Raw genomic sequence first — 23,785 nt, 5'->3', positions numbered from 1 at the left:
CGCTGTCTCCCACCGACACATCGATGGAGGAGGTTTTAGAACAGATTGATCAGGCACTGGGACCTGCTGGCATTCACCCAAGAGAGCTGAAGAAACTCAAATATGAAATTGCAGAACTACTAACTGTGTTATGCAACCTAGCACTGAAATCAGCCTCTGGACCAGATGGCTGGTGGCTAGGCAGAAGACACTGATTTTTAAAAAGGACTCCAGAGACAATCCTGGCAATTACAGGCCAGTAAACCAGGCAAATTGGCTGAAATGATAGCAAAGAACAGAATTAGCAGACACATAGATACCCACAGTATGTTGGGGAAGAGTCAACATGGCTCTTGTAAAGGGAAATCATACCTCACCAATCCATTAGAATTCTTTGAGGGAATCAACAAGCAGGTGGACAAGGGGGATCCAGTGGATACAGTGTGCTTGGACTTTCAGAAAGCCGTTGACAAGGTCCCTCACCAAAGCCCTTAAGCTAAGTGAGCTGTCATGGGATAAGAGGGAAGGTCCTCCTATGGATTGCAAACTGGTTAAAAGATAGGAAACGAAGGGGAGGAATACATGCTCAGTTTTCACAATGGGGAGTGGTCAAAATGGCAGTGGTCAAAAAAGCAAACCATGTTAGGAACAGGGTAGAAAATAAGACCAAATATCACAGAGCCACTATGGTGTGCCCACACCTGGAATATGGTGTCCAGTTCTGATTGCCCCATCTCAGAAATGATATGGTGGAACTGGAAAAGGTTCAGGGCAACAAAGACGGCCAAGGGTATGGAACAGCTTCCTGAAGAGGGGAAAGTAAAAAGGCTGGGGCTTTTCAGCTTGGAAATGAGACAACTGGGGAGGGGTGGGGGGGATAGAAAATCATGAATAGTGTGGAGAAGTGTTATTTATCCCTTCACACCGTACAAAACCCAGTGGTCAGACAGGCAGCAAGCTTCATACAAACAAGAGGAAGCACTTTTTCACACAACGCACAGTTAACCTGGGGAACTCATTGCCAGGTGACATTGTGAAGGCCGAAAGTATAACTGGGCTCAAAACAGAAGTAGATACATTCCTGGAGATTAGATACAGCAATGGCTGTTAGCCAAGGTAGTCAGGGACGCAACCCCATGCTCATGGTGACCTAAGCCTCTGACTGCCAAAAGCTAGGAGGGGAAGACAGGGATGGATCACCCCACAACTGCCCTGTCCTGTACACGCCCCATGAAGCTCTGGTACTGGCCACTGCCAGAGACAGGACACTGGGCCAGACGGACCATTGGGCTGACCCAGGATGGCAACTCTAATGTACCAACGGTTTTGGCAAAAATAACGTCCGGTTTTGTGTCAAAGGCAACACTTCCATTTTGATCTGTTTTGGTTCAAAATTTCCCGCATTAAAAAACCCCAAGGAAACATTTTGATTTTTTCTGATTCCCCCCTGCCCCAATCTGGCCAACTCAGCATCACCAAATCTGCATTTTTGTGCTGGGAAAAAAAAAAAAAGGATGAAAACGGTCACAGCTCTAGTTCCCATCCTCCCCAGCACACCCTCACCACGCCGCAGTTGCAGGCTGAAGGCCAAGTGTACAGAGCAGCATCTTAGGTGCAGTTGCCTTGACGTGAATCTGGAGTAGCTGCACCGGATTCACTCTGGAGTAACCGGGATAAGGATCCAGCCAGGCCCTTTGGCTTAGGCCTTGTCTGCCCTGGCATGTGACAACCCCAGTGCCAGGGTGGGCTGGGCCCCTTAGCTCTGGGTGGGGGTTCTTTGTTGTCATTTGTGGGGCAGACGGGGCGAGCTCCCCCCCACAGCTAGGGAGCTGCTGGATGGGCCCACTGTAGACCTCCTGGCCCCACTGTGCACCCCCGCTCAGAGAGAGGCCATCAGGGTGTTCCCAATGGGAGGCGCTGGGCCCAATCTCCCACCTACCGTAGAATAATATCATCAATCTCTTGCCTAGTGCTTCCCAGCCGCAGATCTCAAAGCACTGCACACAGGGGCTCAGTCTCATTGTTTTCGTGCTGTAGATGGGGAAACTAAGGCACGGGGAGGGGACGAGACTTGCCCAAGATCACTCAGCGGTTCAGTGGCAGAGACGGGAATGGAGCCCAGGTCTCCTGAGTCCCCTTCTAGTGCTCTGTCCACGCTTCAAGCATTCTCCCCCCACGCCACCAGACCTAGCCAGTCCCCCCGTCCCCGTCCCCGTCCCCCCCACCCCACGCCAGGCAGCCCAGCAGCCTTCCCGGTGCCAAGAACCAAACTTTTATTGCAAAAACACAAGGTTATAAATAAGAATTGCACTTGGGTTAGGGGGAGGGGGAGCCCCTGCACAGGGCTCTGTGGAGATCAGGGGAGGGGGGCCTCCAGCTCAAATTCAGGTGGGGGAGGGGACCCCATGGTGCTCTGTGCACTCGGGGTGGGGTGGGGCATTCTCAGTGCCCAGCAAGTTTGAGGAACAGGAGGGGGAGGGAGACGAAACCCCAGCAGATGGGGCCTGAGGTGTGATTATGGAGCTGTCCACAGATCGGGGGAGCCTGGGGAGACCCCCGTTCCCCATTAACAGCAGGGATCTAGCCCCTGGCTGGGGCTTTTACAGGGGAGGGTTTATGGACCCAGCAGCCCCAACTCTCTTCTCTTTTACCCCTCCCAGGGCATCAGCCTTCCTAGAGGCAGTGGGGTGAACTCTGCAGAGACGGTCCCCGGCCTGCCCTCCAGCCCCAAGGGGCAGGTGGGGGAGTCAGGGCTGAGCCACCTCCCCTCGCTAAGGCTAACAAGCCACCTGGGCCTAGAATCAGAGGCTTTTTAAAACAGCCAGTGGTCAGTTAAAATACAATGGGCCTGTTTGGGTGCCCTGACACCAGGGTGAGGGGCCCAACAGGATGCAAGTAGCCAGCACCTGCCCCCTGCGCCCCAGGAAGCCACATGGGGGCTGTGCTACTGTCCCTGCCCCCCTGGGCTGCCCCAGTATAAGGGCTCCCTGCTGGTGCCAGGGCAGGGGAGGGGAGCGCAGGTCGGGGCGCTCAGGATCTGCACCAGCAAGTCGGTGGCCAGGGTATGCGAGGGCTCCTCGAAACCGATGGTCAGCAGTGGCTGGAAGTCACCCGTGGGCTGCGGGCACAGCACCCTGCAAGGAGAGCGAGGGGCACGTTACAGCCTCTGCCCAGGCCCGGGGCGCCCAGCCCAGCCGGGCGCCCACGCCCTGCCAGGACCACACCCACCCACCGCCAGGGGTGCCCAGCCCAGTCAGAGCACCCAGCTTGTTCTCACTCCGATCCACCCAGTCACTGCTCTCCCCGCCCCTCCCTATCCCCTGAGCCCTCCCAGCTGCCCCTCACCCACCTGCCTGCCAGCCCCCTGCCCTGACCCCAGGCCCCCTGTGTCAGCCCTGGCAGGAGGGGGCACTGCTCTCTGTTCCCGGGTCCAGGGTCACTCAAGGCTCACCCCGCGGTGCCTGCAGCAGGATGGGTTTGGGTGCTGCCCCCGCAGGGAGGGTCTCGGGTGGAGACAGGGTCACGGGGACGTGGGGTCAGCTGGGCCGGACCACGTCACTGGGACTGATGCCAGGCCCCCGCCCCCCATGGCAGCTCCCCACCTCTGACTGCTGCAGCTGGGAACCCGCTCCCTGCCCCACAGCCCCTTGGCCCACACCCCAGTGCTCACCACTGCAGGACATCGGAGGAGTGCTCTGTATCGGGGTCCAGGGGCACCCAGCGCCCGATGGACCAGAGCTTCTGCATCTTGACGGCGTTCTCCCGGCCCGTGTCCCGGAAGCACAGGAAGTAGCTGTAACAAAATTGGGGGGCGAGGGTCGTGGGGGGGTCAGACTGGGGCAAAGGTCCCCCTGGGAGACGATCTGGGGGAACGGGGCTGGGGAGGAGCCTGCAGGGATAAATTGGGGATTGGAGGAGGTGCCTGGCAGGGGAAAGGGGTGCCAGTCAGGGTGGGGGGCACGAAGTGCCCAATGGGGGGCCCTGTGAACCCCTCCATCGCCCCCATCTACACCTGAGTTCCCTGCTACCCTCCCACCACAAATGCCCCTAGGTCCCTGCCACCGAGGATGGGTGGGGTCGCCCCCTAACCCGGGGCTTGGCTGAATCGCTGCAGCTCAACATCAAATCTCCCCCGGACCCCGGCCCCACCCCCAGTGCCCAGCAGCTCACTACTCAGTGCGGTGTGCCCGGCGCCGCCCCCCGGCCCCCGCCCCCTCCTCCAGAAAGTCCAGGTTCCAGCGCATCTTCTTGTAGAGGTTGCAGGGCAGGCGGGCGGCCGTGTAGGGGGCGGAGATGCAGAAGCGGAAGACAGAGAGCTGGTGCCACTCGCTGAGCCAGAAGCGGCCGCAGAAGAAACATGAGACACTGCGGGAGGGGGAGGAAACACAAACAGATGGGGTAAAAGCCCCATCTCCACCGGGGGGAGCCGGCTTCCTCTGCCACCCTGCAGCAAAGCGCCCCCTAGTGCTGCATAGGGGCATTGGGGCTGACTGTCACGGAAGAGCCCCCCGCCCTGCTCCCTGCAGCACAGCGCCCCCTAGTGCCACACAGGGACACCGGGGTCAGCACTGACTGCAGGGGAGAGCGCCCCCTGCTGGGTCCCCCGCCCCGCTCCCTGCAGCACAGCGCCCCCTAGTGCCACACAGGGACACCGTGGTCAGCACTGACTGCAGGGGAGAGCGCCCCCTGCTGGGTCCCCCGCCCCGCTCCCTGCAGCACAGCGCCCCCTAGTGCCACACAGGGACACCGCGGTCAGCACTGACTGCAGGGGAGAGCGCCCCCTGCTGGGTCCCCCGCCCCGCTCCCTGCAGCATAGCGCCCCCTAGTGCCACACAGGGACACCGCGGTCAGCACTGACTGCAGGGGAGAGCGCCCCCTGCTGGGTCCCCCGCCCCGCTCCCTGCAGCACAGCGCCCCCTAGTGCCACACAGGGACACCGTGGTCAGCACTGACTGCAGGGGAGAGCGCCCCCTGCTGGGTCCCCCGCCCCACTCCCTGCAGCATAGCGCCCCCTAGTGCCACACAGGGACACCGTGGTCAGCACTGACTGCAGGGGAGAGCGCCCCCTGCTGGGTCCCCCGCCCCGCTCCCTGCAGCACAGCGCCCCCTAGTGCCACACAGGGACACCGGGGTCAGCACTGACTGCAGGGGAGAGCGCCCCCTGCTGGGTCCCCCGCCCCACTCCCTGCAGCATAGCGCCCCCTAGTGCCACACAGGGACACCGGGGTCAGCACTGACTGCAGGGGAGAGCGCCCCCTGCTGGGTCCCCCGCCCCGCTCCCTGCAGCACAGCGCCCCCTAGTGCCACACAGGGACACCGGGGTCAGCACTGACTGCAGGGGAGAGCGCCCCCTGCTGGGTCCCCCGCCCCACTCCCTGCAGCATAGCGCCCCCTAGTGCCACACAGGGACACCGGGGTCAGCACTGACTGCAGGGGAGAGCGCCCCCTGCTGGGTCCCCCGCCCCGCTCCCTGCAGCACAGCGCCCCCTAGTGCCACACAGGGACACCGGGGTCAGCACTGACTGCAGGGGAGAGCGCCCCCTGCTGGGTCCCCCGCCCCACTCCCTGCAGCATAGCGCCCCCTAGTGCCACACAGGGACACCGGGGTCAGCACTGACTGCAGGGGAGAGCGCCCCCTGCTGGGTCCCCCGCCCCGCTCCCTGCAGCACAGCGCCCCCTAGTGCCACACAGGGACACCGGGGTCAGCACTGACTGCAGGGGAGAGCGCCCCCTGCTGGGTCCCCCGCCCTGCTCCCTGCAGCACAGCGCCCCCTAATGACGTACGGGGTCTGTGCTGACTGCGAAGGGAGAGCGCCCCCTGCTGGGAACCCAGCCCCGCTCCCTGCAGCACAGCGCCCCCTAGTGCCACACAGGGACACCGCGGTCAGCACTGACTGCAGGGGAGAGCGCCCCCTGCTGGGTCCCCCGCCCCACTCCCTGCAGCATAGCGCCCCCTAGTGCCACACAGGGACACCGTGGTCAGCACTGACTGCAGGGGAGAGCGCCCCCTGCTGGGTCCCCCGCCCCGCTCCCTGCAGCACAGCGCCCCCTAGTGCCACACAGGGACACCGTGGTCAGCACTGACTGCAGGGGAGAGCGCCCCCTGCTGGGAACCCAGCCCCGCTCCCTGCAGCACAGCGCCCCCTAGTGCCACACAGGGACACCGCGGTCAGCACTGACTGCAGGGGAGAGCGCCCCCTGCTGGGTCCCCCGCCCTGCTCCCTGCAGCACAGCGCCCCCTAATGACGTACGGGGTCTGTGCTGACTGCGAAGGGAGAGCGCCCCCTGCTGAGCCCCCACCCTCACATACTTGAAGGGGTCGGTGTCCTCCAGGGAGACGAAGCTGAAGGAGGCGTACATCAGCACCAGCTGCTCCAGCCGCAGCGCCAGCTGCTCCGAGATCTCCAGCAGCTGCAGGGGAGAGAGACCGGGAGCCTCTGGGGGTGGGCATGGCACTTAGCCAGGACCCCAGGGGGGAAGGTGTCTCCCAGCGCCGGGCAGGGAGGGACCCCAAGAGTCAGCATTCAGTCACAATCAACAGCTTGGGTGTCGGGGCTGCCCTGATGCTGGGGTGAGGGGCAGGAGGAGTCACAAGGAAGCCTTCCTGGGATGGGCAGCCCAGCCCCCTTCCTGGTCTTACCCCCAGGAGGGCTGCCTCCTTCCTCCAGCCATTGGCCTCCAGGCATTCTTGCCCAGCGTGTCTAGGGCAGGCTGGTATCATAGCATATCAGGGTTGGCAGGGACCTCAGGAGGTCATCTAGTCCCACCCCCTGCTCAAAGCAGGACCAGTCCCCAACTAAATCATCCCCAACTAGCCTGCCTCCTTCTACCCCCCATCAGAGCCTGGCTGGAGGACAGGTACTATTCACTGGTCTGCACTGGGGGCTGGAGCCCCTCCCTCATTTCGTTAGTGAGGACATTCAACGAGGCTGGACCCAACAGTGATCCAGAGGACACCCCAGCCGAGCCCTGCCCCACCCCTCCCCAGCCACGCCCCACACTACCTAGCCCTCCTCCCCCACGCCCCGCACAACTGCCCCTCCTTCCCTGCCCCACGCCCTCTGGCCCCGTTCATCACCCTCAGCCTTCGGTTCTGCTCCTGGAGCCTCTTCTCAAATGCACATGACAACGTCACATCCAAGGTACGTGTCAGTTAGCTCTGAGCGGGGGGTAAAACCCAGGAGTCCTGACTCCCAGTGCCCTTGCTCTAACCACTAGACTCCGCTCCCCTCCCAGAGCTGGGGGTAAAACCCAGGAGTCCTGACTCCCAGCCCCCTTCACTCCATCCGACACCTTTAACAGGAGAGTAGGGAAGGCAGGTGACCTTTTGCCCCTAATGCAGGGCAGATGCACCCCACTCCCCCCCCAACCCCTACACAAGCGTCTGTGATTCCCCACCCCACCCGGCCCACTCACCCTCTTGCGCACGGACGCCTGCAGGGCGCCCAGGCCGGAGTTGTAGCTGCGGGCGGTGGATTCCAGGTATTCGAAGTAGGGCTGGCACATCTGCAGGAAGGTGGGCACGGCCTTAGCAAACTGCTCCTTCTGCATCCTGTCCCTGCTGGAAAGGCAGCAGGCACCCAGTCACGAGGGGCCAGAGGAGGCTCCTTGGCACCGACGGGCAAGCAGAGAGTCCCCACCCTGACGCACAGGGCCCCAGCGCCAGGCCGGGGCACACGGGTCAGCAGTGACCGCAAGACGAGAGCGCCCCCTTCTGCTCCCTGCAGGGCCCTGGCTCCTCACCGTCCCCCTCCTGGCCCTGGGTAGCTGTGAGTTCTGCATCTCCAGGGGGTACCGCACCAACACCGCTCCCCATTCGGTCCTGGGGCTCAGTGTGCCCACGAGCCCCCGGGCAGGGAGCTGGGCACTCCTGATTGGTACAGACCGGCCTCTTCCAGCAGGCAAAGGTGGTACCTGGAACCTCCATTCCCGGCTGGGTCAGATCAGAGGCGACTGACGAATTCCCCTTTTCCCCTGGAGGGCAGACCCCTGGCAGGGCATGGCCCCATCACCGTGTGGGGTACCACCCAGATGAGCCCCTGGCCCCTCAGCAGGACAGCTGGGATCCCGGCATGGCACTGCCCAGAGCGGGAGCTGTGCCTGGTAGACGGGTGAGATGCTGTGAGGGGGGTGCCCCATTGGTCGGGCATTATTCCTGCCCAGCACTGTCTGACCCAGTGCGGGCTCTGACCCATCCTGGGTCCATTCCTCCCCTGCGTTCCCAGCCTCCTCGCCAGCACCTGGGCCCCTCCCTTCAGCACACAGAGCTGCCTGGGAGCAGGTTGAGGTGAACTGGCCCGCTGCCCCCACCCTGCTGCCAGGCTGCCCCCACATCTGCCCCCCCATGCCAGCCCCCTCTCTCCTCTCTGCCCCCTCTGTGCCAGGCTTCCCCTTAACCCCGCCCCCCCTACCCCTCTGCCAGCCCCTTCTCTCCCCTCTGCCCCCTCTGTGCCAGGCTTCCCCTTAACCCCGCCCCCCCTACCTCTCTGCCAGCCCCCTCTCTCCCCTCTGCCCCCTCTGTGCCAGGCTTCCCCCACCTCTACCCCCCGTTCACTGTTGGCCCACTTCTTTGCCATATGCCCTCCGCTCCCCATTGCCCCCTCCAGTGCCAGGCGCCTCCCTCCCACCCCTGCACACCTGTAGAGCAGGTATGTCTGGAAATCCTCTGCCTTCTTCAGGAGGTACTTGAGCTTCTCCGTGACGGGGGTGAGCAGCTCTTCCAGCGTGAGGCTCTCGTGGGTCGGGGACTCGGCCTGCGGTGGCGGGCAGCTCAGCCAGCGGGCTTCGGACACGGGCGAAGAGAAGAGGCCGCGCTCTGGGCTGCACGGAGCCAGGCTCGTGGCGCTGCCGGGGCTGAAGCACTGGGCCTTGGCAGCGCCCTCCGGGCAGAAGGTGCCACCGTGCCCCTGCTTGCCTGCCATCCCAGGGTCCCGTCTCAGCGTCTGCAAGAGAGGGAGCCGCTGAGGCCGGGGCAGGGGGCCATGGGTTTTGTCCCCATGGGTTTTACCTGATGGGGGTGCGAGAAAGGATCGGCCAGGAGAGCAAGTCACTTGGCCCCCCCAGCCTGATCCCGTCAGGCCCCCGTGCCTCTCCCAAAGCCAGTGGAGAGCGCACCAACTCTGGGGGGGGGGTGGAGATGAGGGGAGAAGGCCTCGTCTACATGGGGAAGCTAATCTGAATTAGCTAACAGGGTGAATTCAAATCAGCTTAACCCCCCCCCCCCCCCGTCCAGGCACTCCCTTTCCAAACAGAGGTGCCCTCAATCCAGATTTGCCCTGGCTGTAGACAATCCCTGAGGGATCAGGCCCTGCCCTGGGTGGGGAACGGGGGACAGGCCCTCACCTGCCCCCTGCTTTGGCGATCTCAGGATCACCCAGAGGTGCCGCCAACCCTCCCCCAGCCCATCCCCGTGCCCCATTGCAACTGCAAGGGGCCTTGGTACCGGTGTGCCCAGGAGCCCCAAGGCCAGGGCCCTGCAGCGGGGGAACCCTGTGACGGCTCATCAAGGCCACCTCCTGCAGCGGGGGGGGGGGGGGGCCGTGCCCGATGCGGGAGCAGCCCCAGCTCCAGGCTAGGCGCCCCAGTGACAAGGAGCCGGGGCAGGGGCATCTCCCACCGGGCCCCCCAGGTTAGTGGCTGCTTGAGAAATTGTGAACCTCAGTGCCTCAGTTTCCCCATCGGTATAACGGGTGGTGGGGGAGGGGGAAGCTGCCTGGGTTCAAGGGAGACAGACGGCAGGGAGCGTGGGCGGGGCGATGATCTTGGGGGCGGGGCTATGACCCTATGGGGGAGGGGCATGGGCGGGATTATGAGACGGTTTGTTTCCCTCCCCTTCACCTGCTCCTCCTACGGCGCCTCGCGCGCCGGCCCCGTCCAACCGCCGCCCCCGGGAGGGGCGGAGCCAAGGGAGGGGGCGGGACTTTGGCCGACAGAGGGCGGGGCAGAGAGGAGCACATCAGGGCTGGGGTCTGCAGCAAGGGGGCTGTTAAGGGGGGGCAGCCCCACGCCCCTGAGGGGCCCCAGTTCCCCCCCTCCCCATTGCTGGGGGCCCCAGCCCTTACAGCCTCCCCCCCACCTTAGGCCCCCATCATGCCCCCCGCACTCCTCCCCCCTCTGCAGAGGCTGCACTGAGGGGCCTGGATTGGGGGCAGGGAGCATGTCCAAGGGGCCATGTGTGGGGGCAGGGAGCAGCTCCCACAGCGGGGGGGGGGCACAAAGTGGGACATCCCCAGGGCCCCCCACCCTGGCCCCCTTGTGGGTGCTCAGGGGCCGCGGGCAGGAGACAGAACTGCCACTGCATGGAAAAAACCCAGATTTGTTTTCGTTCCACCTGGGACCAAAGCGGGAGGAAAGGGGCACCACGAGAACCACACTCTCCCCTAAAGCAGAATTAGAATCGGTTCCACTCTCTATTGCTCTGGGTCCAGCAGCACCTGCCCTTGTGGTAAAAATCACAACTGGCCACACGGATTTTTTTGTTTGGTTTTTTTTTTTTAACCTTAAAATATGTCAGCCAGACTAATTTACAAACAAGGAATCTGAGCGGTTCCTTCTGCCCCTCCCCGGCCCTTCAGCATTTCGGCTGCCTCCACCCAGTCCTGACAAAGCGTCAATTTCATCCAAGGAGCATTTTTCTGCTGGAGGAGCCAGCTCTGCCCCTGAAAGCCCCAGGTGCTGGAGTCCTGGGATTTGTTTCTGCAGCAAAGACTTTTACCCCCCATACATGAAGGGGTGTTTCATAGAGTTGACACCACAAGGGACTATTTAATCATCTGGGCTGGCCTCCTGTATAGCACAGCCCATTAAATCCCCCCCAGATACCCCACACTGAGGCCAGAGACTTAGGTGACTCTAGGCTGTTATAGATCCAGGGCTGAGAGGGGCACCCTTGCCCTACAGCAGGCCGCTGGGACCAGGGCACACATAAACCCACTCCAGCGGTAGCAGGGTTTCAGCCCCATTCTTCAGCAAGGGGTTCATGCTTCAGAACAGGGCAGGATAAATCAGAGCAACCTGATCCTTTCCCTTGCCCCAGGATCCAGCTTCTGTAGGCCCCTACCTGCTTTCTGCAGGTCTGCTGTGTCTCTCTGACCACCTGGCTTGGTGGCCTCTTATCTCAGGCTCTGTGCTGCCCGGCTGTCAAACCCATGGGGTGGGCTAAACCCACCTTCCTTAAAGGCCTAGCCCACCCTGAGCCAGACACAGCTGGTCTCCTGCTCTAGCTCCATCTGTTTAGATCCTGCACTGCCGACGTGGGTGGGAGTTTTGCTGTTGATTTCCTGGGGAGTTGGATCAGACCTGTAGCCAGAGCCGGGCAAAGACCCCATGTGGACGCAGTCATTCCACTAGAGAACAGTTCTAGTAGCACCCCCCAGAGCTATGTTTTTGCCCAAGGTTTTCGTTTTCAGCTGCTTAGAACTTTGCCAAAGTTTAATTGGTTGGGATGAAACTTCCCCCGCCAGGTATCTGCTTCAGGTGAACTTGGGGAGTTTAAAACCACACTGCTGGGGGGAAACCCCCTTTAGCCCATGTGGAAATGTCCCCCCAACCATTTGATTCAACAGCTGTAGCGCCCCTGTGTGGTGACACAGGGACCTTTGATGGATGGGGACACAGAGGTCCTGGGGTCAGGGAAACGCCACTCCTTGGGCAGGGACTGTCTTCCTGGCCTGTGTTTGTACAGCACCTGGCACAATGTGCTCCTGGCCCATGACTAGGGTGCCAAGGCACTACTGTAATACACCTAATCAATAACATACAGCACCGAGCACCAGGTCTTGGTCTCTGACAGGGATGCCTACGCATTATCGTAATACACCTACTAACTAACTAATACAATGTGATCCCAACCCGCTCTGAACTCAGAGACCAGAATAAACTGAGCCCCGGGTTAGAGCAAGCCAGGAAAGAATTGTTTTCCTGGGGACAAATTTATAATATTTTAAAAAAGTTTTGGGCAGAATTTTGTTGTCGGGTTTTTCCAGGTTTTCATCAAAAAGTTGATTGGTGTCGAACAAAGCCATGTGAATGGAAAGTATATTTGACCCCCCCCCCATTTATTGTTTAAAATAATCATGATATTTTAGGCCAATCTTGCAATTTGGGGGTGGGGTGACAAAATCTTAAAATGCTTGGGGTTGGCAATGCTGGATGTCCCCTTACTCATTGGTGCGTGGCTCAGGGATAAGCCAGTAGGAGGCGCTATAGGATGCCAGCTCGTCTCTTCTCTAGATTCTCCATTGATTTCTACAGAATTCCAGATTCCAGTCGTTATGGATTCATCACAATGATGATCGAGCCGTGCTTCATCTTGGTGTGTGTTAACTCTGGTCCCTAACAATGACAACCAAAATGGTCAGTGTGTTAACCACTGATCATTTGAGCCCAGACATCTGGCTCATAGCAGGCCTGGAGACTGTGGGCAGGGCTTGTAGGTCACACCTATCCCCTAACCTTTGTTGCATCAATTTAGATTGCAAGCGCCTTGGGGCGAGGACCGTCTTGGCAGGTGTCTGTGCAGTTCCGAACGAAGCCATCCCCATGTTTGCTGTTCTGTGTTTGTGCAGCACCCCCAGCAGGGGTCTGATCTTGATTGTCCCTTCCCCTGGCACCATTGTAATAAACATGATTCTCTTCTCCTCCCTCTGAGCCTTGAGCTAGCTTAGACCGCGCTGCCCATCACCTCGGCATCAGGTCTTTTCTCACTTGCTGCCGAGGGAAGAGCTAAGGAGGTCAGGAGACCAGAATGTCACCAGCATGTGACAGAGACAAGTGGCCATGAGATGCCCCCTCCAGGGATCACAGCATTGGGAGTTAATAGCTGAGTACAAATGCATTGGGCCTATTACATGCATGAGAGGGCAAACCCCTGCCCAGCCCAAGGCCCCACACCAGCCTGAACCAGGTGTGCGGAGAGTTCTGGGCTGCAAGCCCACTCACCTGGGCCATGCAGTGCCAGACTAGCTGGTCACGATGATCCCGTTGCCTCGATGGCTATGAATGAGCCTTCAGGACCAGCCCATGGCTAACCAGCTCAGCTGCTACCCCCCAGCAGCAGGGGGGCTCAGGGCCTCTGTGGGCTTCCCCAGTTGCCAGTGGACCATCCTGGGCAGCTCTTCCAGGGCTCAACTCTCTGGAGGCAAGACCCTAGTGGAGGGTAAGGCCCCTCTGCCCAGCCCTCATGGGCTCTGGCCACTTGCTCCAGGGATGCGGCCACAGGGCTGGTTGCTGGCAGCGCACTGGCCCAGGAGTGTGTCTGAGGGGAGAGCCCCAGCAGATGTAACTTAGCATTGCTCGAGTGGTGTCAATGATCCCCAGATGGTGTCAGTCTAGGGCACTCACAGAGAGCTGGTGACTAACCCCGTTGGAGACTTGGCCTGGGGCGTTTGTGCCGTGATGCCCCAGGTGCTGGGTGGAAGCTCCTGGCCGGGATTTGCTCGACAAAGACCAGGGGTGAGTGGGACTCACAGGAGGATGGAGCATGTCAGCAGAGAACTGGACAGATGACTGAGTACAGGGAGCTCCCTCCTCTAAGTCTGTATGAACCCACTACCCCATTACAGCACTAGGGGGCGCTGTGCTGCAGGGAGCAGGGTGCTCAGCAGGGAGCTTTTCCCCCTCACACTCAGTGATGACCCCAATGCTCTAGTGGTGGGGCAATAGGGGGCGCTGTGCTGCTGGTAGGTCTGCTGCTCACAACAGACCCCGAACCTGCCCAGGCATGCTGCATAAAGATCCCCCACAGCTCAGGCTCCATCCCAGCTCCCTCCAGGAGAATCCCCCCCGCCTCTCTCAATCCCCATGTAGGAGCATTGGGACTTGGGCATTTCCCCCACTTCCTGTCCCAAACTGCTATGCACAGGGCCTTGGATGTGCTAAATAAACTCCAGGCCCACTGCGGCACTGCCCTGTTCCCCAGAAGGGGGCACTGCAGCTACCATCCCTGCCACGGGATTCTCCTCTCCGCTGAACTCACCTGGTCCATTTTAACCCCTGCTGCGCTGAGGCCAGGTGCCTCCCTTGGTTCCTGGGCCTTCTGCAGCAGGTTGAGGGCCCAGCCACAATGCCACCACTTGCTGCCCCATCCCTCTGGCTTGTCCCGTCTAGCAGCCTCTCAGCACCACTGTGGGGAGCTTCCTCCCCAGCCTTCAACGTGCTTCGTAACTGGGGAGGAGCATCAGTCTCACAAAGTTACCTGTGGGGAAACTCAGGCATGGGAGGCTTGCCCAAGGTCAGTGGCAACGAAGGGAACTGAGCCCAGGAGTCCCGGCTCCCAGCCCCCTCCCCCCTGCTCAAACCACTAGACCCCACTCTCCTCCCAGAGCTGGGCATGGAACCCAGGAGTCCTGAGTCCCAGCTGCTGCCCCCGAAGGATTTCCCAGGGCACCGCGCTGGTTGGAGGGCTCTTCTAGCTTCCCACAATGAGATGCCTTCGACGGCCAGGCTGCGACATTTGCTTAACTGGTCTATAATTTACAACTCACATCTCATACCACAAAGGCAGCTGATTAGCTCCCTCTCACCCCACAGAACACAGCCCGAGGGTCTCCCTGCGGGGACAGAGGTAGTTAAAAGGCAGGCGGGTGGCAGGGCGCTGGCAGGGGGACTGTAACTTTGAGCCTTTGCCTGGAGCCAGAGCGACCCCAGCTCAAAGGCTGACAGGCAGGGGCGGGAATGTTACAGAAGGGGAAACTGAGGCACACAGAAACGTGACTCCACCAGGTGCACACAGCAAGTCAGTGGCTGAGCCAAAGACAGAATCCAGAAATCCTGGCTCCCAGCCCCTCCTGCTCTAACCACAAGAGCTCACTCTCCTAGGTCCAGGACAGAACCCTGACTTCTGGCCACATGCCCCCTCTTTAACCACTAGACCTTTCTCTCTTCCCCATCAGTAACAGAACCCAGGAGTCCTCATTCTCAACCCCACCTCCATCACTAGACCCCCCCACCCATTCAGAAGCAGTGGGCTCGACTCCTGCCGACCAGGGGAACGGCCCCTCTTGTGGCAACGCTTCCCTGCATCCCCAACACTGCGGTCGGGGCACAGCTCAGTGGAGGCTGCAGCAGCAAGCAGGTGCATGAAGCCCCCATGGGGAGGCACTGCAGGACAGGGCAGCACCCCGTGGGTGGGAACTTAGAGACAGTGGCCATCTCCCCCCTTCCCCTCCCCCACCAGGTGTGGGAGTACACAGGGAATCCCTACCCCCAGCCCCTGTGGATCTGCTGTGCCCTCAGCCCTTGTGCCTGCCTAGGCTCTGCCCCATCTCCATGGGGCCAGCAGCCCCCAGCTCTCACCCCAGTCATACCCAGGGAGGCTCCTGCTTCCCTTTATCAGGGGTGATGTGGCTCCAGACCCTCTAACCTTCATGCAATGCAGGACGGGGAGCTAGGACATCATGCTGAGTGCGGTCAGACACGGGAGAGACAAGGAAAATGCAGGGAGTGGGACAGGGGCTCAGTGCCCCCATACAGCACTAGGGGGCGCTGTGCTACAGGGAGCAGGGTGGGGGAGCACAGCAGGGGCACTCTCCCTTCACAGTCAGTGCTGACCCTAAAACACCAGCGGGGCACTAGGGGGCGCTGTGCTGCAGGGAGCAGGGGTGGGGGGCACTCTCCCTTTCAAGGCAATGCACAGGGGCCTCTGGTTTTGGCTTAGAAAGCTGGAGCCCTGATCAGTCATCGGGCTGGAAGGGACCCGAGAGGTCAAGTCCAGCACCCTGCACCGAGGCAGGGCCATGGGTACCTAGACTGTCCCCAACAGGTGTTTGGCCACTGTGTTCTTAAAAACATGGCCCAGCCCATGGCCAGTGACGGGTGGGAGCGCCAGCTCCCTGGCCAAAGTCTCCTTGGGGCAGCCCCCTGCAGCCTGCCTCCAGTCCCTTCCCCTCCAGTCCTAAAACTGTTGTGTGCTGTTGCTGGTGGCTGTTAAGCAGCTGAAACAGCCCACCCCAGAGGCAGCTGCATTTCAGTGCCAGGCCAGGGATCCCTGTATAAACAGCCCCCGTGCCCCGCCCCAGCAGCAGCTGCCCCCACCAGTTCCTGCATCAGCCGGATCCAGATACTCCAAATGGTCCATGATACGAGGCAGAGCCCTCAGGCAAAGGGCTGGGCTGCCCTTTGCCAGGCCCTGGGGGAGCAGATGGGCCTACAGCCATGGGCAGAGGGCAGCTGAGCCCTGGGTAGAGCTGCAGTAGGATGAGAGGCTGCAGAGCATAAAGCTCCCCAGCTCAGTGGAGGTTTCCAGGGCCTCAGAGAGGAGCAGGGGCAGATGGCTGGGTCACTGTATGGGGCGGGGGGGGACCCTCCTGGGCACCCTTCTGGGACCTGGCCATGGAGCATCCCACCAGTCCTCCCCCAGGACCTAACATTGGGTGCCACTCCTCCGCCCTCAGGGTGGTCCCTACTTGCCCTGAGGGTCCAGCAGCTCCCTACCCCCACGAGCTGACTCCACCCTGGCCTGGCAAGGCCCCCACCTCCCCTCAGTGCCCATCCTCCCCCCGCCCAGGATGCAGGGCACAGACCCCTCCTCTCGCTGCACCCCTGCCTCTGGGAGCAGGGGGTGGGGCTCGGCCTTTCACCCATGGAAACGCGAAGGCCAGACCCAGGCTGGGGGTAGGAACCAGGGCGGGGCCAGCGCTGTGCTCACCCCCTCCACTTGTTGGCAAAACTACAGTAGTCCAAGACAAAGTTATGGGCAGAAGGGGCAGCGGAGGGCTCAGACAGGGGGCAGGTGGGGTTGGGGGCAGCGGTCCCTGGCAGGGATTCCAAGAAATCCACCTCCCCTGTCTTGCTTCTGCGGCCTTGGAGCCAAACTGCCCCCACAGCACGGATCCGGGCCGACTCCCCGCCCCAGTGAGTCCTTCACACAGGTGGGGGCAGGCTTCCTCCGCAGAGTCCTTCAGAGCCCGGGGGGGTGCTGGTGAGAAACCCTCCGTCCGTTCCCGCGGCCCAGCTCTCCCCTGGGCTAGCAGGTGTCCGCGAGGTAGTCGAAGTGGCGGAAGGCCTCCTGCTCGGCGGCGGTGAGCGGGCGCGGCTCGCGGGGCGGCGTCAGTGCGGGTGCCTCGGCCGTGAACTCCTCGTCGAAGTTGCTGATGTCCTCACGCCCCTTGATGACGGGGACGAAGGGGGGAGGGAGCCGCCGGGCCAGCAGGGCCTCCCAGTCAATAAACTGCGGGGGGAGGGGAGCAGTGAGCAAGTGGGGGCGGCTGCAGCCAGACTGGGAGTTAGCCCTGCCCTTGGGAACCCCCACCAGGCTAGGCCGGGCTGGCCCTGGCCAAGCCTTGGGCAGCAGAAGGCAGCTGCAGGGTGGGAGTCACAGCAGGGGGTGCTCTCCCCTGGCAGTCAGTGCTGGCCGCAATGCCCCCATGCAGCACCAGGGGGCGCTGTTGCCCAACATGACCTTAGACCAAGGGGGCTGCACTCCATCCTGGATATGGGGGAGGGGGCATCGCCTCCTGCAGGCTGAGCCAGGCATGGCAGTGCCAGCATCCAGCGGGGGCATCTCAGCAGGAGCCAGGCTGTACCCAGGGAAGGGGGCTGCAGTGGAGGGTTGTTCTGTCTGGAGTGGGGGTGGCCGCAGGGCGGGATGTCGGGGGAATGGGGGGGTTAACATGGGGGTGGGAACTGACCCTGAAGAACGGCTGCTTCTTGACGTCCTCGGCGTCCCGCTCGCTGGAGCCCAGGCGCCGGTCCGGGTTCCTGCGCAGGAGCTGGACAGAGACACCATCACCCTCCAGGGCCCTGCCCCCACCTCCCTCTCCATCCCCAGGGACCCCTCCCTGTCCCCGCTCTCCATCCCCGGAGACCCCCCAATCTCCATCCCCAGGGGGGACAGCCGCTGCACTGAGCCACCCTTCCTGATCCCCACCCAGAGCAGAGCCCTGGAGCATGAGAGTAGCTTGACCGGATGAGCCATACACTGGAGGGGCAGGAGCTGCTCCAGGCTGGGGGCAGGGCCCCCACCTCCCCTTGATGCCCATCCCCCTGGCATCCAGTTCCTCCCCCTAGCACCCAACCCCTGCTCCCACAGGCTCTTTGGGAGCTGCCCTGCCCCCCAGCCCAGCCCCAGTGTGTGTGTGATGGGGGCAAGGCCTGGCGTACTCACCCGGCGCATGACGCCGATCGCTTCGGTGGACAGGAAGCGGGGGTACCGCACCTCGTCATTCACAATGCTGTCAAACACCTCCTCCTCGTCATCACCTGGGAATGGGGACTGCGGCGCAGAACCGGGGGGCAGGTCAACATCCCGCCAGCTCAGAGTGACCCCCAGCACAAACCTGCCCCCACCCTGCCCCAAGCGCCACCCCAAACCTCATGAGGCTGACCCCGTGCACCTCAGCCCTGACCCAGTCCCCCGTCCTGAACCAAGCACTCCCCCACCTCCACCCTACCCAATATCTCCCCACCTTTGACCCAGCCCCCCGCCCTCTCCCAAGCGCCCTCCCTGCCCGGGCACCTGTGACCCGGCCCCTCCCCCAACCACCCCTCCCATCTTTGAACAGCCCTCCCAGCCCAAGCCACACCCCCTCCCTCCATTCAGACCCACCCCCCATCCTGCTGGGAGCACCCCTCTGAACTAGTCCTCACTCTGAGCCCCTCCCTTACCCTACCTGCCCCTCCAACTGCCCTCCCCCACCCCAACCAGCCCTGGGACGGCTATGTGAAGACCCAGGAGAAGACCCCGCCCCCCGACTCACCTCCCCCACCAGCATCTCATAAACCAAGACGCCCAGCCCCCACCAGTCCACGGCGCGGGTGTAGGACGTGTCTGTCAGCACCTCGGGCGCCAGGAACTCAGGGGTCCCGCAGAACGTGCTGGTGCGGTCGCCATAGCCCATCCCTGAGCGGGGAGGGGAAAGGGTTAAACCCTGGGGTCCCCCCCTGCACTGAGCAACACCCTCCCCATCGCAGGGTGGGGGCTACGCCCAGGGCTTCCTCCCAGCTCCCTGGAGGCCACAGACCCACCAAGGCTCCTGCCCCCACTGCCCCCCCTTCAACTGCTCCCAAGCTAAGCAGGGTCAGTGCATGGAGAGAGCTCCCAGAGAGCGGGTGGGGGCTCAGCAGGGGGCGCTATCCCCTCAGTCAGGCTGGCCCCAATACCCCAGTGCAGCACTTGGGGGCAGTGTGTTGCAGGGGATGGGGTGGGAGCTCAGTAGGGAGTGTTGCGATGCAGGGGGTGGGGGGAGTAGTAGGGGGCGCTGTGCTAAAGGGGGTGGGAAAATGGGGGCTGAATAGGGGGCACTGTGCTGCAGGAGTTGCCATACCCCAGGGTGGTTATGAACACCCTGAGCTCCCCCACAGAGCTGCATTTGTCCTGCTGTCCCTAGCAGGGCGCTTCTATCCCCCTGCAGCCAGGTACGTGCCTCTCCTTCACCTCCTGTCCCAAAGTGCTGCATTCCCCCTGAGTCCCACAGCTGCCACGTCCCCCCATGGAAGTGGCTGCACCCCGGCGCTGGGTGAGCCACACTCCTATAAGCAGCTTCTATGTTCCACCCCAGAGGTGGCTGCATTGCAGCAGCAGGTGGAATTGGGCACAGAGACCCCCAGCTGCCTGACGGGCCCCGGTGGCAAAGTATCTCGACACTCACACGTAACTGCCCCGGGTACCCCTGCCCCCTCCCTTGCCCTGTGCCCAGCACCCACCTTCCTTGCACAGGCCAAAGTCTGCGATCTTCACAAAACCCTCCTTGTCCAGTAATAAATTATCCAGCTTCAGGTCCCTGAAGGAGGATGGTGCGAGGGTCAGTGTGTGCGGGCAGGCTAGGAGTCCACACTGCTGGGATCTATCCCCAGTGATGGGAGGGGACTGAGGTCTAGTGGTTAGAGCAGGGACGGCTGGGAGTCTGGACTCCTGAGTCCCAGCCCCAGCTATGCACCTTATCCACAAAGTCCCGTCCCGGCTGTGTGCCTCAGTTTCCCTACCTGTACAGCAGGATGCAGAGCGGGGAGCCCCATGCTGGGCAAGGGAATGTCCCCCCTCCCCCGTTGAGAGTCTCTTACCTGTACACAATTTTGCGCTCGTGAAGAAACTGCAAGCCAAGGACGACGCACGCAGCATAAAACCTGCAAGGGAGGCCGGGTGGGGGGGTGTCAATGCGGCAGCCCGTGCTGGGTCAGCCCCTCCCTGCTGGCTCTGCCATACAGAGCAAACCCAGCCCAGTGGGGGAGCAACAGCAGGCCAGGAGTCAGGACTCCTGGGTTCCACACCTGGCTCTGGGAGGGGAGCGGTGTCTAGCGGTAAGAGCAGGGGGCTGGGAGCCAGGACTCTTAGGTTCCAGACCTGGCTGGGACTGCCAGCAAGGCCCTGTGGGCTGGCGCGCGGCTGCCCCGCACTCACGTGGCCCGTGGCTCGGTGAAGACGTCGGTGTGGATGTGCATCATGAGGTCGCCGCCGGCTGTGTACTCCATGACGAAGCAGACGTGCTCGGGCGTCTGGAAGCAGGCGAAGAGGTTCACCAGGAACGGGTGCCGCGAGCTATTCACCGTCTCAAAGATCCGCTTCTCGCACATCAGGCTGCAGGGGAGGGGGGACATGGGGAGGAGTGGGGAAAGGAAGGTGTGGGGTGAGGGAGATGGTTCCCCAGGCCCCCAGCCCCTCTGCCCCCAGCAGGGGTCTCCAGAGGGGACTGGCTGGGTCTCCATGGCACCGGGGAGGGTGGGGGGGTGCTGGCCACTCACCTCTCCACCTCGTCCCGTGCCACAATGTCGCCCTTCTTCAAGGCTTTGATGGCATAGAGCTCCCCTGTGCGGCTGTATTCAGAGAGTAGCACCTGCAGCCACACAGCTGGCGTTAGGGGCTGCACCGTGGCTGGGGGCCAGGGCTGCTGGGAGGGGAGTGGGGTCTAGTGGTGAGAGCAGGGGGCTGGGAGCCAGGACTCCTGGGTTTTCTCCCCAGCTCTGGCAAGGATTTGTGGCACGACTGGGTGCAAATCACTTGTCAGTGTCATTTCTCTGCCCCGCTGGGAAGGGCCCGGATGGGGTGGGAGGCACTTTAGACTTCCCACCACAGCAGGGGGCTGCAGATGAATGAGTTGGGGGAAGCCCTTGGGGGGTTGCTGGGGGAATGGGCGCGAGTGGGGCTGGGTCCAAGACTCACTTTGCCGAAGTGCCCGCGTCCCAGCACGGCCAGGAACCTGAAGTCATCCAGCGTCAAGGGCGTCGTCCTGGGGGGCAGAGGCAGAGTGAGAACCAGGCACCGCTGCGGCTGGCAGCCGGCGTGGGGCGGGGAGGGACCTGCGCACCACAGGGCAGGGAGTCCCCTTACCCCTCCCCCAGCCCAACCCTGAGCAGGGGGGTCTGCGAATGGTGTCCCCCTAATCCCCACCCCCTCTGGGGAGACAAGAGCCCCAGGAGGGGGAGGGGCTGCTCGCTTCACCCCTGCCCCCCCCACAATCCGACCCCCTCCGTCAGCTGGCTCTGGGCAGCGAGAGCCCCTGGTGGGGGCTGAGGGGGGCAGGGTGGGATCCTGGGGATGAGGTGACAGTCCTACCGGGGGTCCCAAGAGACAGGCTCTGGGATAAGGGAAGGGGTCTGTGGGGAGGAATGGGACTAACAAGTGTTCGTGTGGGGGTGGGGAGCGGGGCAGGAAGTGGGGGAGGGGTCTGGCAGTATGGAGGGGTGGGGCCAGCAGGTGGGGGAGGGGCTTGGCATGTGGCAGCTGATAACCTGGGTGGGGCCCCGTTGCCAGTCTTGCCCCTGGAGTGGTTGGGAGGCAGAAGCAGGGCTGGGGGAAGGGGTTTTCCCTCCGCTTGCCCTGGGGGTAACTTCCAGCAAGGAGCGTGAGAGGGCAGTGGCCAGGGGTCTGGGTTAGAAGCAAATGGGGCTGGGAGGGACCCTGAGGTCTCTGGGGCTGGGCTGGGCAGGCACACGCGGGGAAGATGGGGGGCAACATGGGGGCAGGGGTCCCTCACCTGTGCAGGGTGCTATTCCCAGGCCTTTGGGTGTCTCCTCCAGGCACCGGCTCCTTGTCTCCTGCTTGCGGGCTCTGGGGGGCAGACGGGGGTCAGGCAGGCAGGAGCTCCCCCAGCCCCCTCACTGCCTGCTGTGCCAGGCATGGTGGGGCAGCTGAGAAGGCACCACAGTCCCATGGCAGTGCTGGGTGGTGCCAGGGGTCAGCAGGGCCTAATCTTCCCCCCTGGGGTACCGAGGAGCCCAGCCATGAGGCAGGGAATCTCCATCTACAACTCCCCACTGGCGCTGCATCTCCAGGGTGCCCATCCCCATGGACTCTGGGCGCAGCTGATGGAAGGCCCCGTCAGACAGGAGGGAGCGAGAGTCGGGTCCCCAGTCGCTGGTGGCAGGGGGCCCGTTCCCTCCCCTGGGCTCTGACTACAGGGAGGGTCTGGGTCTGGCACTGGCTCCCCGTGGGGCTGGGTGTGGGCTGCGGGGTCCCCACGTCTGGTGCTGGAGCCCAGGGTGGGTGGTTCCCCAGGTCTGGCACTGCTGCCTGGCGACGGGTGGTTCCCAGTCCCTGGCGCCGGGGACCCGGCCCATCCCTGCCATCCCCGGAAGTTGCTCTAGTGGACAGGACCAGCCCCCCATGTGACAGGGGGAGTCTTACCAGTGCGCCCCTCTCCGGTCGCTCCCCCCCTTCGGCCGGCTGGCCTGGCTGCTCCTGCTGCGGCTTATCAATGTCCAGGGTCAGTTTCTCGATGGAGAAGTCTCTGCGGGGCAAGGATGGGGGTGGGGGAATTAGAGGGGAAGACCCATGGGATCCCCCCCTTAGCCCCCTCCCCCCAGATCCCCAGAGCGGATGGAGCTGGGGGACCCTGCCTGGGAGGCTGGTGGGTCTGACGACAGGAGGTAGCTGCCCCCTTGCGACACCCCCCCCTTGCAAGCAGTTGTTTGGGGGGCCCTGGCAAACCTCCTGCCCCCTTCCACAGCTGGGCCTTGAGGCACCCCCATGCTTCTGGCCGTATTTGGGCTCTCGCCCCACAGACCTGGGCCCCCCCATCACCCCACGGGAGGCAGCTTGGCCGGCCTGCCGGGGCTGTGAGGCCTGCCACTCCCCCCCCTCCACAGCGGGGGGCTGTCCCTGGGGGCCCGGCCCAACCCCCACAGCCCCAGGCCCCAGAGCGAGGGCAGAATGGTCCGTCCCCCCCACCCCGGGGGCCGTGCCGGGTGCGGTGAGCTCCAGCCCCCTCCTCCACTCCTCCTGCTGCCCCAGGGACCCCCAGGGGCTCACCTGGCCAGGCTGTGGTGGCCCTCGGAGCCGGGCCCGGCGGGCATGTGGGCCGAGGGGCTGTAGGCACCGGTGGAGCTGGTGGTGGGCAGGAGACGTCGTAGCAGCCGCACCCACGTGGCGATGTCAATGTTCATCTGGCGGGCGCGCAGGAAGGCCTTGCCTGGGGGGGGGTCAAAAGTCACGGTGGGACCGGTCCGCCCCCCCCCACCTCCAGTCACCCCCCCCCAGAGCTGCTTTAGGGCTGGGAATGCAGCCGAACCCGGAGCCTCAGCAGCAAGACGCTGCAGCGCCCAGTGCCCGCCCCCCGGGGTGGGGGATATGGGGCAGAGCCAAGCGTTGGCCCCCAAGGAAGGGGGAGGAGTATAGGGAGCAGAGCCCGTCCCCACAAGGAGGAATGGGGATATGGGGCAGCATCAGCCCTCAAGGGGTGGAGGGGGTAATGAGGCAGCATCAGACCCCAAGAGGGGGAAGGAAGATATGGGGCAGAGCCCAGCATAAGCCCCCAAGGAAGGGGGAGGGGCATAGGGGGCAGAGCTGCCCCCACAGGGAGGAATGGAGATATGGGGCAGAGTCAGCTCCCAAGCAGGGAGGGGGGACACAGGCTGGCACCTGGTGCCCACCCAT

At 62.8% G+C, this 23,785-nt stretch overlaps 2 protein-coding genes across 5 annotated transcripts in view; both read right to left on the bottom strand.

Moving 5' to 3' along the window:
• Window positions 1–2,243: 2,243 nt before the first annotated feature.
• LOC311510752 (UPF0575 protein C19orf67 homolog) lies at window positions 2,244–14,290 on the bottom strand. Of its 2 annotated transcripts, none has more exons than XM_084610718.1 (7): window positions 12,142–14,290; window positions 8,617–8,921; window positions 7,396–7,540; window positions 6,290–6,390; window positions 4,150–4,344; window positions 3,650–3,772; window positions 2,244–3,113 (listed from the first exon to the last, which is right to left on the bottom strand). In XM_084610718.1, the coding sequence occupies exons 2-7, from the start codon at window positions 8,898–8,900 to the stop codon at window positions 2,924–2,926; spliced, it is 1,038 nt and encodes a 345-aa protein (XP_084466844.1). In that variant the 5' UTR covers window positions 8,901–8,921; window positions 12,142–14,290; the 3' UTR covers window positions 2,244–2,923. The 2 variants fall into 2 exon arrangements, with proteins under 2 accessions (XP_084466844.1, XP_084466843.1); XM_084610717.1 differs by having other exon boundaries at window positions 13,955–14,290.
• Window positions 14,291–14,426: 136 nt separating this feature from the next.
• The window catches only part of PKN1 (protein kinase N1), a 49,481-nt gene continuing 40,122 nt past the window's right edge, over window positions 14,427–23,785 (bottom strand). For all 3 annotated transcript variants that reach the window (XM_084610716.1, XM_084610715.1, XM_084610714.1), the window contains 12 exons: window positions 23,162–23,321; window positions 22,538–22,640; window positions 21,888–21,961; window positions 21,074–21,140; window positions 20,656–20,747; window positions 20,315–20,491; window positions 19,978–20,040; window positions 19,621–19,697; window positions 18,675–18,817; window positions 18,083–18,190; window positions 17,607–17,687; window positions 14,427–17,146 (listed from right to left, as the gene is read on the bottom strand). In XM_084610716.1, coding sequence (XP_084466842.1) covers window positions 16,943–17,146; window positions 17,607–17,687; window positions 18,083–18,190; window positions 18,675–18,817; window positions 19,621–19,697; window positions 19,978–20,040; window positions 20,315–20,491; window positions 20,656–20,747; window positions 21,074–21,140; window positions 21,888–21,961; window positions 22,538–22,640; window positions 23,162–23,321 — 1,349 coding nt within the window. In that variant the 3' untranslated portion in view covers window positions 14,427–16,942. The remainder of the gene's footprint in view (window positions 17,147–17,606; window positions 17,688–18,082; window positions 18,191–18,674; window positions 18,818–19,620; window positions 19,698–19,977; window positions 20,041–20,314; window positions 20,492–20,655; window positions 20,748–21,073; window positions 21,141–21,887; window positions 21,962–22,537; window positions 22,641–23,161; window positions 23,322–23,785) is intronic.

This window comes from Lepidochelys olivacea (genome assembly GCF_965140295.1).
Source record: "Lepidochelys olivacea isolate rLepOli2 genome assembly, chromosome: 20".
NCBI classification, from domain to species: Eukaryota; Metazoa; Chordata; order Testudines; family Cheloniidae; genus Lepidochelys; species Lepidochelys olivacea.
This window is presented reverse-complemented; position numbering and strand designations above follow the sequence as displayed.

Coding starts and splice junctions, on each gene's coding strand:
- LOC311510752 (XM_084610717.1), bottom strand. Junction 3,773..4,149: donor CGGGCACACCGCACTGAGTA/GTGAGCTGCTGG, acceptor ATTTTGTTACAG/CTACTTCCTGTGCTTCCGGG. Junction 3,114..3,649: donor TCCTCCGATGTCCTGCAGTG/GTGAGCACTGGG, acceptor CTCTCCTTGCAG/GGTGCTGTGCCCGCAGCCCA.